Here is a 16,430-nt window from a genome sequence, read left to right on the forward strand (position 1 = left end):
AAACTGTGTAGCCACACTAACAATCTGAATTCCAAGAAGGTTCAAATTTAGAGGTAGCCTCAGGACCTTTGTTTTGCATTGGCAACCCTGAATGAAGTGCTCTTGAGCTGTCTTTTATAACAAGGTTTTGTTCCTGTCTTTAATGGGGCTGTCAAGTCAATAATATTCCCTTTTAGTTGAGAAGAAAAACAAACAAAAAACCGTGTTTCATCGAACCTGATCATTCAACGAATTCGGAATCCTTTCATTTGTAATATCATCTAGCCTAAATTTCTTTTCATCATTTCTATAATAGTACATAGTAGTAACAATAGTAATACTAATAAAAGTAAAAGTAATAGTAGTAATAGTATCAAAAGCAGTGCTCATATCTCTAAATCTTGTTGCTATGTACAGTTTTCTGTTGGTTCTACACACTTCATTTAGCATCAATTCATATAACTCTCTCCAGGCCTCTCTAAAATCATCCTGCTGATTGTTTCTTATAGAATAACTACACCAAGCCCATCATCTATTATTTTAGTGACTCTATCACCAAAGGAAATGAGCTTAGTTTGGTTTAGTGTATTCTTGATAAAGCCATGGTATATCTTCACTTTCTTTTTCTAGATATTCACCAACTATTTCCTTAATATTCCATTCTAAATTCTTCTCAGGAATCAAAGTTCAGCTCAATTGTCCTATTATTTGTGTATTGTTTTCTTTTTTAAAATGGAACATTTGCCTTTTTTTCTCAATATTAGACTGCTTCTTCCTTTTTCCAAGATCTTCCTTGAAATTAGATAGTAGTCTGGCAATCACCCGCCAGTTCTTTTTCTTTCTTTTAATAATAGCTTTTTATTTTCAAAATACATGCAAATATAGTTTTCAAAATTCATCCTTTCAAAACCTTCTGTTCCAAAATTTTCCCTCCCTTCCCTTTCCTTACTCCCCTTTACAGTAAATAATCCAATATATGTTAAACATGTGCAATTCTTCTATACACATTTCTACAATTATCATGCTGCACAAGAAAAATCATATCAAAAAGAACAAATAAGAAAAATAAAAAGCAAGCAAACAGCAACAGAAAAGGTAAAAATACTATGTTATGATCTACACTCAGCTCCCACAATCTTCTCTCTAGGTGCAAATAACTTTCACCATCACAAGACCATCGGAACTAACCAGAATAACCTTCCTATTGAAAAGAGCCACATCCATCACAATTGATCATCAAATAATCTTGTTATTGCTATGTATAATTTTCTCGTGGTTCTGCTCACTTAATTTAGCATCAGTTCATGTAACTTTTTCCAGACCTCTCTGAAATCATGCTGCTGATCGTTTCTCATAGAACAATAATATTCCATAACATTTATATCTTATAACTTATTCAGACTTTGATTAGGCATCCATTCAGTTTCCAGTTTCTTGCCACTACATAAAGGGCTGCTACAAACATTTTTGAACACGTGAGACCTTTTCCCTTTTTTAAGATCTCTTTGGGATACAATCCCAGTAGAGACACTGCTGGATCAAAGGGTATACAGAGACTGATAGCCCTTTGGGCATAGTTCCAAATTACTCTCCAGAATGGTTGGATCAGTTCACAATTCCACCAACAACGTATTAGTGTCCCAGTTTCCCCATATCCCCACAAACAGTTATCATTATCTTTTCCTCTCATCTTAGCTAATATGAGAGTTATAGTGATATCTCAGAGTTGTCTTAATTTGCATTTCTTTGATCAATAGTTTAAAGCATTTTTTATATGACTAGAAATGGTTTTAATTTCTTTATCTGAAAATCGTCTGTTCAAATCCTTTGACCATTTATTGGAGAATGGCTTGTATTCTTAAAAATTTGAGTTAATTATATATTTTAGAAATGAGGCTATTATCAGAAGCATATAAAATTGAATTGTAAAAATTTTTTCCCAGTTTTATGCTTTCCTTTTAATTGTATCTGTATTAGTTTTGTTTATACAAAAACTTTTTAACTTAATATAATAAAAATTATCCATTTTGCATTTCATACTATACTCTAGTTCTTTTTTGGTCACAAATTCCTTCCTCCACAGATCTGAGAGGTAGACTATCCTTTGTCCTTCTAATTTATTTGTAATATCACTTTTTATATCTAAACTACAAACCCATTTTGATCTTATCTTGTGATAGGGTGTTAGGTGTGCATCAATGTCTAGTTTCTGCCAAACTATTTTCCAATTTTCCCAGAATTTTTTTTTTTTTTTTTTTTTTGCCAAATAGTGAGTTCTTTTCCCAGAAGTGGGGCCTTTGAGTTTATCAAACACTAGATTACCATGGTCTTTGATTATTGTGTCTTGTGAACCTAACCTATTCCACTGATCAGTTATTCTATTTCTTAGCCAATACCAAATGGTTTTGATAACTGCTGCTTTAAACATAGTTTTAAATCTGGGACAGTTAGACCACCTTAATTTGCATTTTTTTTCATTAATTCCCTTGAAATTATTGAACTTTTGTTCTTCCAGATGAACTTTGTCATTATTTTTTCTAGTTCTATAAAGTAATTTCTTGGCAGTTTAATTTAGTAGATTAATTTAGCTAGTGCCTGGACCTGCCCCTAAAGGATTTTGGTAGGAGCCAGAATCCTGACCATGGGTGAAGAGGTGGGACTCATGAAGATGGTCAAACAGGAGTCATTTATTCGAAATTTTCTCAGCCTTTTATACTGTAATATACTTACATAACTATAGCACACTGCCCATGTGCTAACTATAGGATACTATACTTGTAGGACCACATAAACAACTTGCTATTGTGTGCAGATATTTCCTTGCTTTAATTCTGCTTTAATTACAACAGGTTCTCATGCCCCCTGACTTCTCAGGAAGGAAGAAATGCTTCTGGGGGGAGGAGGATCAAAACCATACATGTCAGCAGGGTTCCTTTTACTGGACTAAAGGGTCTTATACCTTGCCCTGGGTTCCTCACTATCTGTGTTCCTTCTCTAAGGTAGAATTGTCATTTTTATTATATTAACTTAGACTATCCACGAGTACTTGATATTCTTCCAATTGTTTAGATCTGCTTTGATTTGTGTAGAAAATGTTTTATAATTGTGTTCCTATAATTCCTGACTTTGTCTTTGAATACAATTGCCAGTTCTTCTAAGACCATCGCATGTAGTTTATTTATATCAGGTGGTTGTAATTTATCAGTAAAACTGGTGCTTTCTTTCTCTTCTCTTACTTATCTTGAGTACCAATTTCCTGCTAGCCAGGAGCTCCTGTGCTTCTCTTCCCTCTTGTATAAAATATAAATTTCTAAATCTGTCTTTGAAAAGTCTTCAAAATCAGGTTTGAGTTTTCAGGCCTATCTCATATACTGCCCTTCACACATAACACTTTCTAGCCAAATTAGACAGCTTGATTTTCTCTGTACATGAAATTGTATCTCCCACCTCTTTACCTTTGCTAGGAGTACCATACCTGTAATTCACTTCACTTCATTTTAATAGAATCCCCATCTTCCTTCAAAGCTCAGCTAAAGCTTGAGTACTACTTTCACAGGAAGCCTATCTAATTAATGTCAGTACCTATCTGTCCCATATCAATTGTTTATTCAACCATTCTCCAATTGATGGACATCCATTCATTTTCCAGTTGCTAGCCACTACAAAAAGGGCTGTCATAAATATTTTTGCACATGTGGTCCCTTTCCTTCTTTTAAGATCTCTTTGGGATATAAGCCCAGTAGAAACACTGCTGGATCAAAGGGTATGCACAGTTTGATAACGTTTTAAGTATAGTTCCAAATTGCTCTCCAGAATGGTTGAATTCATTCACAATTCCACCAGCAATGTATCAGGGTCCCAGTTTTCCCATATCCCCTCCAACATTCATCATTATCTTTTCTTGTCATCTTAGCCAATTTGAGAGGTATGTAGTGATAACTCAGAGTTGTCTTAATTTGTATTTTTCTGATCAATAGTGATTTGGAGCACCTTTTCATAAGACTAGAAATAGTTTTAATTTCTTCATCTGAAAACTGTCTGTTCATATCCTTTGACCATTTATCAATTGCAGAATGGCTTGATTTCTTATAAACATGAGTCAATTCTCTACATAATTTGGAAATGAGACCTTTATCAGAACTTTTGAATGTAAAAATGTTTTTCCAGTTTATTGCTTCCCTTCCAATTTTGTCTGCATTAGTTTTGTTTATACAAAAACTTTTTAACTTAATATAATCAAAATTACCTATTTTGTGATCAACAATGATCTCTAGTTCTTCTTTGGTCACAAATTCCTTCCTCCTCCATAGGTCTAAGAAGTAAACTCTCTTATGTTCTAATTTATTTATAATTTCATTATTTATGTCTAGATCATGAACCCATTTTGACCTTATTTTGGTATACAGTGTTAAAGGTGGGTCTGTTCGGTTCTGCACACATGTATTGTATCTAGGAACAGTTTTCTTGTTGCACAGGAAGAATTGGATTCAGAAGGTAAAAATAACCTGGGAAGAAAAACAAAAATGCAAACAGCTAAAACTATATTATAAAGCAGCAGTCATCAAAACCATTTGATACTGGCTAAGAAATAGACTAGTTGATCAGTAGAATAGGTTAGATTCACAGGACAAAATTGTTAATAATTTTAATAATCTAGTGTTTGACAAACCCAAAGACCCCAGTTTTGGGGACAAGAATTCACTATTTGACAAAAATTGCTGGGAAAACTGGAAACTTGTATGGTAGAAAATAGGCATTCACCCAAACTTAACACCGTATATACAATCTCATTTTCATCTCTTTATTGCCAAACCTAGCATTTCTAATCCAATATTGAATAGTAATGATGAGAGTGGGCAACCTTGTTTCACTCCTAATCTTATTGGGAATGATTCCAGTTTATCCCATTACATATGCTATTTACTGATGGTTTTAGATAGATGCTACCAACTATTTTGAGGAAGAGTCCATTTATTCCTATACTCTCTAGTGTTTTTAATAGGAATGGGTGTTGGATTTTATCAAGGGTTTTTTCTGCATCTATTGTGATGATCATATGGTTTTTGTTATTTTGGTTATTGATATAGTCAATTATGCTAATAGTTTTCCTAATATTGAACTAGCCCTGCATTCCTGGTATAAATCCTACTTGATCATTGTGTATTATCCTGGGGATGATTTTCTGCAATTTCTTTGCTAATAATTTATTTAAAATTTTTGTATCAATATTCATTAGGGAGATTGATCTGTAATTTTCTTTCTCTGTTTTCATCCTACCTGGTTTAGGTATCAGTACCATGTCTGTGTCATAAAAGGAATTTGGTAGGAATCCTTCATTCCTATTTTTTCAAATAGTTTAAATAGTTTTGAAGTTAATTGTTCTTTAAATGTTTGGTAGAATTCACATGTAAATCCATCTGGTCCTGGGGATTTTTTTTTTAGGGAGTTGATTAATAGCTTGTTTTATTTCTTTTTCTAAAATGGGAATATTTAAGCAATTTACTTCCTCCTCTGTCAATCTGGGCAACCTATATTTTTGTAGATATTCCTTCATTTCATTTAGATTATCAAATTTATTGGCATAAAGTCAGGCAAAGTAACTGCTAATTATTGCTCTAATTTCCTTTTCATTAGTGGAATATTCTCCCTTTTCACTTTTAAGACTAATAATTTGATTTTCCTCTTTCCTTTTTCTAATCAAATTTATCAAAGGTTTATCTATTTTGTTTTTTTTCCATAAAATAAACTCTTAGTTTTATTAATTCAATAATTTTTTTTTACTTTCAATTTTATTAATCTCTTATTTTTAGAATTTTAAGTTTGATTGGGGTTTGATTAAATTTGATCGGGGTTTTTTCTAATTTGTTCTTTTTCTAGCTTTTTTTTAGTTGCAAGCCCAATTCATTGATCTCTTTCTCTATTTTATGCAAGTAAGCCTCTAGAGAGATAAAATTTCCCCTTATTACCACTTTGGCTGCATCCCACACATTTTGGTATGTTGTCTAACTACTGTCATTCTCTTGGATGAAATTATTCATTGTACCTATGATTTGCTGTTTCAACCATTCATTCTTTAGAATGAGATTATTTAGTTTCCAATTACTTTTTGGTCTATTTTCCCCTGGCTTTTTATTGAATGTAGTTTTTTATTGCCTCATGATCTGAAAAGAATGAATTTACTATTTCTGCCTTTCTAAAGACATTTGAGTTTGTCTTTATATCCTAATATGTGGTCAATTTTTGTATAGGTTCCACAAACTGCAGAGAAGAAAATGTATCCTTTCTGTCTCAGTTTTCTCCAAATATCTATCATATCTAACTTTTCTAGTATTCTACTTACCTCTTTAACTTCTTATTTGTTTTGTGGCTTGATTTATCTAATTCTGAGAGTGCTAGGTTGAGATCTCCCACTACTATAGTTTTGCTATTTCTTTTTGCAGCTCTCTTAACTTCTCCTTTAAGGAAGTTAGACGCTAACACTTGGTGCATATATGTTTAATATTGATATTGCTTCATTGTCTATGCTACCCTTTAGCAAGATATAGTGCCCTTCCTTATCTCTTTTAATTGGATCAATTTTTGCTTTTGCTTGATCTGAAATCAGGATGGCTACCCCTGCTTTTTTTTACTTCACCTGAAGTATAATAGATTCTGCTCCAGCCTGTCCCATATCAATTTTTAAAGTACTTTTTGGTGGAAATTTTAAATATTTCTGGTACAAGTTTTTTTTTTGTTTGTTTGTTTTTTTTTTTCCCAAGAAACTGTAAATTTCTTGGTGGAAGCAACTATTTTGGTGTTCTCTTTGTAACCCTGATATCTAGCCATAGCTGGCACATAGTTTAATGTGTGAGTCAGAAAAGCTGAATTAAAATCTTGGCTCTGCCACTTAATATCTGGGGCAAGTCATTTATTTAATGGAAGGGAATAAGCATTTATTTGCTTACTATATGCCAGGCACTATACTAAGCACTTTACAAATATATCATAACAACACCCTTGCAAAGGAGGCGCTATTATTATCCCCATTTTACAGCTGAGAAGTCTGAGACAAAAGGGAGCGATTTGCCTAGGGTCATACTTATTAAATGTCTGAGGAAAGATTTGAACTTAGGGATTTGCTGATTATAGACCCAAGATTCTACCCATTCTGCTGCTGATTCCTTTTCTGTAAAATTAGAATTAGCTGTATTTCTGAGATTTCTTCTAACTCAAAATCATTCAATTTTCGATGACTTTGCTCCATCAATCATTTTTTCTCCATGTACACTCCCTCGCTCTCCAACTTTTCTCTCTTCACAAATAAACTAAAAATACAAGTTTTTCCTTGAAATTAACCTCTCACAAATTATTCCACATTTCTGGCCAAATTCCTATAATGGTTTCCATCTGGACCACTTCTTTATTGCCTACCCTTTGCAATCTGGATTTTGTTAATCCCTACTAGAATAGTTCTAAGTCCCTAACAACTTGTTGCTAAATTTGAGTTACTTTTTTCTTTTATTGTCTTTAACCCTTCCAGCATGAAACATAAACTATTTCCCAATTTTTGTTACCCTTTTGTTTTATAATTCATATGACATAGAACCTTCCTAATTCTACTTTTGCTCCCCTCTTTTGTTGATACTTATTACTCCTAGGCATGTGTGTTCCCCAAGTTAGTTTTATTTCTTTGGCAATCTTCTCTATTGATAATTGATAATTACCTATGAATGTTACTTATTACCTTTACACAGGCAACACCAGAATCTTTATTTCCAGGCCTGAACTATGCCTGGAGGACCAGGATTCCAGAGAGCACATAAGTAGAGATGATAAGGTCTAGAAGTTCAGAGAACAGCACATTAGAGTGAACACTAAGATTGTAAGCTCATTTCTCTGCCCCTATGAATTAGTGCACGTCAGCCCCTCTCTGTTAAAGATTAAGACAATGTGCTCCTCCATCATGGACTTGTTACATTCATTATTGAAGATATGGCTCTCAGTGCATCAAAATTTCCAGACAGCATCCCTTCAACACACCAGTCCCCACTATTGTCAAGGTGTCTTCTCTTTCAGCATTCCCTCAGCTGATGGCTGAGGTAGATGGGGAAATGTTGTAGCAGCAAAGGGTCTGGGGCAGCAATCAGTATTTCTGAGTGCCGAGACCACAGCCCCAGTAGAGCAGTTGTAATTCAGGCCTAGTTGAGCCACCATTGCAGCGAGTTTTCTACTTCCAATGGGTAGGATAACAGATTGCTCCTATTCATGACTTTTGAAGAGAAAACAAGCTCCAGCAGCTTCAACCAAGAATTCTCAGCTATATGCTGATAAAGGCCCTCCATAACTTTTGGATTCCTGTGATCTTGGGCAAATCACTTAATAGCTCTATGCCTGTTTCCTAAACTGTAAAATGTGGGAAATTGGATTAGGTGGTCCCTGAAGTTCTATGATTCTATTCCCCTCCCCATTCCTTATCTCCACCTTAACTATCCACACCCCCTAAATCCCATTCCCTTTCCACCTTTTGCTCTCAAGGCATTCTCTCCCTTATACTGCCCCACCATCCAAGAGATCATGTATGGGAGGAGCAAGGCCACTGGATTCTGTGCTCTGAGCAACATGATTATCAAGTAATTGTACCAATCACATTGCTCTCCTCTACTGCCCTGCCCTTCCAGCTCCTACTCTGTTACTTGAAGTCGAGAGAATGTCCAACTTTTTTATTTGTATCCCCAATGCTTAGCATATCACATGGTAATTAATTTTCCCCTTATACATTCAATGAGATGTCAAATTTTGTTTCTAATGACAATATTTTTACCATTCCCAGCCTCTCCTATCACAACTACCTTTAGTTCAAACCCTCATATCTTCTCTACATATTGAAATGTTCAGAATGTTCTCCAAATTTCCTATTTTCAGATTATCCCATAAGTCATTTTGCTAATTTTATTAAGACAAATGTACCATCACAGCATTCAAAAAACTTCTGTGATTCCCCAATATTTACATCCTGACTGAAATTCAAATTCCAAATAACAAGCACAGGGCTGTGTATGTAGTAGGCACTTATATGATTTACTAACAGAGGCTTAATGACTTTTATACCAGATATATCAAAACTAGAACAAACTGTTATTTCATAGCTTTATTCTATATTTATAACAATACAATAAACTGTCTGGTTGTACAGAAATTTCTTCTACAATCACAAAATATTCACTTAAACATTCCTCTTCAGGAAAAATGATCCTCTACCTCTATATATCATCCTTCAGCTTTATCTTGACCTTAATTTTTTTTTTTAAATACCAGGAGCAATGTAATGAATTAATCATCAGGTTATCCAAGCCATGTCCTTCACCTCTTTATTAAAACAGAGAGAATATGTTGTGATGAAAATGTGTGGTTTTTCCATTCCACCTATAACCTATTACAAAAGTGTTATTCTGCAAGCATTTAGGTAAGAAAAAGGTAAACAACAAAACCCACAATTTTTCTTTAAAAAATCCAAGCTTATAGTAAGGGCATTCATCAGTCAGTAAGTAATAAGTGAACAAGGCTTCACAATGGCCACTTGCTTTTTCTTCTAAACAACAAATGCTTTTTAAAATCAGTAGCACAGGTAAATATGAAGTGGGCTTTAAAACCTTTTCAGATTCTTACAGTGAGCACTTATGATTTTATGACTAATTACTGAAGTGTTATGACACACAAAATTTTAACCAGTGAATGGAATTCATCTTTATAGGTTATTTTCTGTCCCTAGTATTTGTGAGGAATTGAGATATTGTTACTATCCAAATCCTCTAGTATATTAAAAAGTGGCAGTAGTTACTGTCAATCAATTTCAGCTGCTTTTTACAGTAGATTCTTAGGTATAGTTGTCAATCACGGAAACATAGCAACGACAGACATCTAAATACAAAATGCTCGAATTTTTTTGTCTGTTTTAAAAATATGGTCAACATACCATTTATTTCTTATTAGTACAACAGTAATTTTGTGCTGAGAATTACAAACCATAGACTCTAGGTATTTACTTCACAAAGAGAGTCTACTAAGAGTTGAAAAAATTAATACATTTCTTAAAAAAAACTCACAGCAATTTGTTATTAAACTGAAACTACTACAAAAGGAACAAATGACTTGACAAAAAATGCACTAAAAATTTTTAAAATTTTAGCCAAGAGTAGTCAGAATTTCAGTTTACTAATTTTTACACATTTTATATCACATATTATGAGCTACCACATACAAGAAATCAAAAAATAAATCACCTTGAAACCTAACTAAACTGCATATTCTAGGAATACAAGCTTTGTAATTAAAAAATGTTTGCACACAGTAGTTAGTTGAGAAAAGCTGTTCATTCACCTCTTGGCTTGTAAAAAACATTTTCCAGAATTCACTTTAAATGATTAACAAAACCTATGGGGGGGGAAGAAAAGAAATGCTGTTAACACATTTTTACTTAAGAACCTCTAAGTGTTAATGTAGAATCAGAACACATATTATCAACTGAAATGTTTTCAAAAGGATCTATATATACAGACTTGCTAAAAGCACACTTATTTCCTCAATGCAAATAAAGAGTTCTACAAAAGAATAAAAATAATTGCTGTGACTATAAATTAAAAAGCAACCTGATTTTTTTTCTATCTCCCATTTGATTTCCATATAAGTGGAAGGGGCCTTAAAGGCCATCTAGTTCAAATGCTTCATTTTACAATATGTGTGTATGACGATGTGACAAATAACATCCCTGGGTTTTGTTAAACAAAATATTTGTAAAAGATTTAGCAAAATTTCTGTCACACAGTAGGCTTTATATATTTATTAGCTGTTATCATTATTATCATTTAAATGTGAGTTCCCCAAGTCAAAATAATAAGTAGCAGAACCAGGATTTAACCCAAGGTTCTCTGGTTCTGAATCCAGTTTTTTTTATTAGTTGCTGTCATTTAAGTTTATTTCCTTTCCACAATTTCTTGAAGGAAAAACTCAAAATTAATTTGATATGAATTCTTTTGTTTGAAGCAATGAAGAATCAGGTCCAGAGAAACTTATGACTAGACCATTTCCCAAAATTAATTAAATCATTAATTAAAGAATAATTTCATGCTAAAGATAAAGCAACAAAGACAAATTAGACATTATTACACAGCAAAGCAATGTTCTAAATAAAAATAATTTGTAGTTCCAATTGCCTTCCATGATTGTTTAATTGATTATTTGTTACTCTGCATTTTATAATCAGAGAATTTGGCAAAAGTAGGTTGTATAATGGTATACTTTTTTTTGTTTTTGATATTTAAGTATTCTATCACTATCTGTAAATTTCACTTAACTAGAAAGATTAAAATGCCAAAAACTATGAGGAAAGAGTTAAAACTATAAATTATTTTCTGAGCTGCAAAGGTTAGAGCCTGAACAAGGATAAATGAAGAAAGGAAGCATAAGGGATAAGGTTTACAATTAATTACCCCATGACTTGAGGCAAAAAACTGCACAGTTAACAGTAACCATTGTTCTTTCAAGGTAGGATGTATATATTGTTAGAATTTCTGAAATCTGAATTTCTTCAATGAAAGAATACTAAAAATCTGTCAAAATCAAATAAGAGGAAAAAAATATTAAAAATTCCAAAATTTTATCGAACATGCACAAAAATCAATCTCTTACCTTTAACTATTACGTGTAGCAGGTACTTTGTTTTCCCCTTCTATTTCTTCCACCCCTGCTTGGGTCATAAGGTCAGCAATGTTTTTCTCCAGATCATCAATTCGACTACTCATATCATCAAGTTCAAATGTTAAAGACAACACTCAGCAAAGTTGCTCTATCACTTTTATATCTTCTGTTCTACTCACATATTAAAGTATGTGGCCTCTAGCAAGTCAAATCAGAATTAAATTTAGGCTAACAGGAGTAGACAATGACTTAGCCTGACCTTCCCAAAAGATCAACACCCAAAGAATAGGAGAGACTGGCCTACAAATGATATTCATGAGACATATCAGTTTACCCATCTCAAACTGTGCCTTCCTTTATGTTTCCTTTCCCATATTTTTTGTTCAGAGCCTGTGATTTAATTGGTGTGAAAACTATCTCCAATGATGATAAAGAGTTTTTGAGAGTTCCCTGAGCCCATAGTTACACAACCTGCTTGCAGGTATTCCTGCATCCAAAATTAGTCCTATATCCATTATTCTTCAATGGCTCTATCTTGATAACTTTACAGATACACACACATACACATGTGACTATAAATGTATGTCATCATATACATATATACCTATAGCTATAGTAACTAATGAAGACTGATCTTCATAAGCCATAGAAATATAGGTATGTAACTTTAACTACAGTTAGTAAAAGCTGATCTTGACAGAAGCCACACACATTATAGATGTTCCTGGGTTCAGGCCTGGGAATAAACTGAGAAGGGATATACACAGCTTGAGCTTTCTAAAAAAAATTAAGGCCAATAAGCTAGTCACCTCAGAATCTTTCCATCATTTATGTATCTCCCAGTCCCTTTACATACATACTAAAGTACTCTACCAAGTCTAGCTGCCAGCTCAGCAGAGTTCAGGTCATAAAATTAATCCTAATTGAGCTGAGCAGGTGAATGAGCAATCTCTAAACCTACTGTACCATCATTCAATATTATGTGGAAGAGAAAGCCTAAAAATGGGAGGGGAAAGGAGACAACTCTAAGGAGAAAGGATATTTCGTCCAATTATCTGGTCTGACATGGTCTGAAACTTGTCCTGCATCTGCTGCAGAAGTGTCTGAACCTACAAAATGGAAGAAATCCAAATTAGTGGTAGGGTAGAAGTTTGCTGGGAATAAAAGGGATGAAGTGGAGAGGATTAGCTGGGAAGGATCTGAGCCGTTGGGTAAGGGGCAGGATTAATTGTGTAGCATCTATGGGATGTTGGGTAAAGGAGATGATGGGGGAGGGGAATGATGGGGGGCAGGTTAGTTGGGAAGCATCTCTGGGTTGCTGGATAAAGGGGATCATGGGGAAGGGTTTGCTGGGATTTATTTCTGGGCTGTTGGGTAAGGGGGGATAATAGGGAGAGAGTCAGCTGAGAAGCATCTCTGGGCTGCTGAATAAAAGGGATGATGGGGGAGGGTCAGCTGGGAAGCATCTCTAGGCTGTTGGATAAAAGGGATGATGGGGGAAGGTTAGCAGGAATGAAGGGTAAGAGTTAAGGGGGATGGGGAGAAAGGGCGGAGGCCAGAAATGGGAGGAGGGCCTGGGTTCTCTGGGCTCCATGGGGACACTCAGGGGGCCACCCAAGGTAAAACCAGGATCTGTTCCCACCCTACCCTGCCCTGCCCCTCCTCTCCCCCTCCCCCCCTCCCCCCCCCGCCGCAGGAACCCCCCACAACGACAACAGGCCCGGCTCAGGGCGCTGGAGTGCCGTTCAAGGGCGGACTCAGGGGTCTCCGCATTAGGGGTGCTCCAGGGGCTGGAGAAAACAAGGCGCAGATAGGGGAAAGAGAGGCGGAAGCTCGACACAACAGCAACCCCAGCCAAGCAACTGCCTCCTCGGCTATGGGCGCGGGGTGGAGGAGACTGAGGGGGAATCGTGAATCCAGGGCTGGGCGGGGACCGGGCGGAGGCCGCTGAGCTGCGAGGGGGTCGGCGCGACCTCGGCCTCCAACAGCGCGTTGGCTCTCCTCGGACGTCCGAAGCGATCTTTCCCTCCACCCAACGCCCCAACCCCGGGCCCTGGGTCCCACCACAGCGGTCAGGTCCTGTACAGTTTTGGGATCTGTCTCCGCCATAACGCCGGCTTCTGATTGCACTCAGCTTCCCAATTCGTCTCCAAGGCCTGAGCGCGCCTGCGCCTTAACCCGACACGCCTACAGAAGTGCGTGAGTTTATCTGCGCCTGCCCCGGTGTCCTGGAGACCTGTGGGAAATGGAGTTTTTGTCGGTGGCGGGAAGTACTGCGCCAGAAGCGGGTGAGGAAAGGTTCGAAGGGGGCGGTACACGAGTGCTGACCCCGCCCCCGTCCTGCCCTCTCCTCTTAGGCCCAGCTTACTTCCTTCCCTGCCTTCTTCACCTTCTTCCTAGTCTCTGTAACCCAATCTATCCGAACCGTTTCTTTGTGGCCCTCCAATCACAGACTCCTCATCCCATTTTGCCCCTTTGCCTCACCCTTCACTTCCCCACTAACTCTGCCACTTCCAGCTCCTGCCCAAGCCGTGGAATCCTATGTTGTTTTTTAAAGGGAATACCTTTATTATTTTTCTTGACCCAGCTTCTTAATCTTCCCAGGCTCCTTTTCCTCAGTCAATCAATCAATAAGCATTCATTCAGCACTTAAAATGAAACAGGGATACAAGCAATTATTAAGCACTTACTATGTCCCAGGCACCTTGCTAAGCAAAGTGGATAGAAATAAAAACCAAAAAGACCATCCTCAACTTCTAACAGCATGCATTGTAACGGGAATAAAAAACTCACAAAAGGAAGCAGAAAAAAGGGGAGGAGCTGAGTCATGAACAGAAACAGGACTGACAAGATTTGGGCCCCTCTACAAAATGGAGGCCCCAGGGCAAAGCCAAGATGATGGAGTAAAGACAGGGATGTACCTGAGTCATTCGCCCACATCCCTTTAAGTGTCTTTAAACAATGACTCAACAAATTTTAGAGTAGCAGAACCCATAAAAAATGGAATGAAAACATTTTCCAGCCTAAGACGACTTGGAAAGTCAATAGGAAAAATCTGGTACACCAGGGTGATGGAGGCCTAGGCCAGTACAAACCAGTCCAGAAAAACCAGGTGCAGGACTTGGGAGCCACTAATTAGCAGAGACAGCAGCTGCTTCTCAAATTCTCAGCCCACAAACTGTAATAGGGTCAAACAACTGTCCAGAAGGAGATTTCAGGAGACTCTGCTCACACTTAGGCAGAACTCTGTTGTTTTGCTGCTGGTTGTAGTCCTGGGTGGCAGTCCCAGGAGAAGCACTAGTACACAGGGCTCACAGTGGAGAAGGGACTCTCCCCACATTTACAAAGCAGAAAAAAATGCATGTGGTCACTTACAGTCCAGAGCACAGGCCTGGCGAATAATAAACACACCAATCTTAGAGCATATCAATTTGGAAGAAATCAAAACTTACAGGTCCCTAGACGTATCTCTGAAAACAACTGTACAAAACTGCTGAAGCTTGGGAGAGTACACCCTCACTCCAGAAGCAAGGCACTACTTTGACAAAGAGTTAAAAGACAAGTAATAGAATGGAAAAATGAGCAAACAACAGCCAAAAAAAAAAAAATCTAACCAAAGAAAGTTACTATGGTGACAAAGAAGATCAAAATCATACACTCAGAAGAAAATAACAAAGTCAAAGAGTCTACATCCAAAGCCTCCAAAGAAAATATGAATTGGTCTCAGGCTGTGGAAGAGCTCAAAAATGATTTTGAAAATCAATAAGAGAGGCAAAGGAAAAAAGGAGAAAAGAAATGAGAATGATGCAAGAAAATCATGAAAAATGAGTCGACAGCTTAATAAAGAAGTACACACACACACACACACACACACACACACACACACACACACACACAAAATACTGAAGAAAATAACACCTTAAAACCAGACTAGACCAAAAGGTAAAGGAGATACAAAATCCCAGGGAGCATAAGAATGCTTTAAAAAGCAGAATTAGCCATATGGAAAGAAAGGTACAAAAATTCACTGAAGAAAACAATTCCTTAAAAAATAAAATTGGAAAAATGGAAAAGAAGGTACAAAAATTACTGGAGAAAAATAAATTTTTAAAATTATAATTGAGCAAATGTAAGCTAATGATTTTTATGAGAAACCAAAAAACAAAATAATGCCAAAAGAATGAAAAAAATAAAAGACAATGTGAAATATGTCCTTGAAGAAAACAACTGACCTAGAAAATAGATCCAGGAGAGTTAATTTTAAAATTATAGAACTACTTGAAAGCCATGATCAAAAAAAAAAATCTATATATTATCTTAGAAAGAAATATTATCAAGAAAAATTGCCCTGGTATTCTAGAAGTAGAGGATAAAATAGAAATTCAAAGAATCCATTGATCACCTCCTAAAAGAGATCCCAAAATAAAAATCCCCAGGAATATTTCAAATTCCAGAGCTCCCAGGATAAGGAGAAAATATTGTGAGTATCCAGAAGGAAACAATTCAAGTATCATGAAGTTACAACCAAGATTACACAAGATGTAGCAGCTTCTCTGTTAAAGGATCAGAGGGCTTGGAATATGATATTCTAGAGGGCAAAGTAGAATACAATAAATTATTTCACATAAAAGAATCTAGAAAAGGCTTTCACAGTGGAGGGAGAATATGGAGAAGTTATGAGAATGAATGAACCTTAATCTCATCAGAATTGCCTCAAACAGGGAATAACATACACACACTCAGTTGGATATAAAAATATATTTTACTCTCCGGGAAAG

General features: G+C 36.1%; 1 protein-coding gene across 2 annotated transcripts in view; it reads right to left on the reverse strand.

Annotated features, from left to right (window-relative positions):
• Positions 1–13,832, reverse strand: part of HSBP1 (heat shock factor binding protein 1) — a 75,499-nt gene extending 61,667 nt beyond the window's left edge. Inside the window, exons 1-4 of one of the 2 annotated variants that reach the window (XM_051976188.1) lie at positions 13,717–13,832; positions 12,695–12,761; positions 11,644–11,764; positions 9,092–10,389 (exon numbers count right to left, since the gene is read on the reverse strand). In XM_051976188.1, coding sequence (XP_051832148.1) covers positions 11,646–11,764; positions 12,695–12,761; positions 13,717–13,761 — 231 coding nt within the window. In that variant the 5' untranslated portion in view covers positions 13,762–13,832 and the 3' untranslated portion in view covers positions 9,092–10,389; positions 11,644–11,645. Of the gene's footprint in view, positions 1–9,091; positions 10,390–11,643; positions 11,765–12,694; positions 12,762–13,716 lie in introns of those variants that run through there. The other variant, XM_051976189.1, reaches the window with a different exon arrangement.
• Between the last annotated feature and the right edge of the window lie 2,598 nt (positions 13,833–16,430).

Source organism: Antechinus flavipes, chromosome 2 (genome assembly GCF_016432865.1).
Source record: "Antechinus flavipes isolate AdamAnt ecotype Samford, QLD, Australia chromosome 2, AdamAnt_v2, whole genome shotgun sequence".
NCBI lineage: Eukaryota > Metazoa > Chordata > Mammalia > Dasyuromorphia > Dasyuridae > Antechinus > Antechinus flavipes.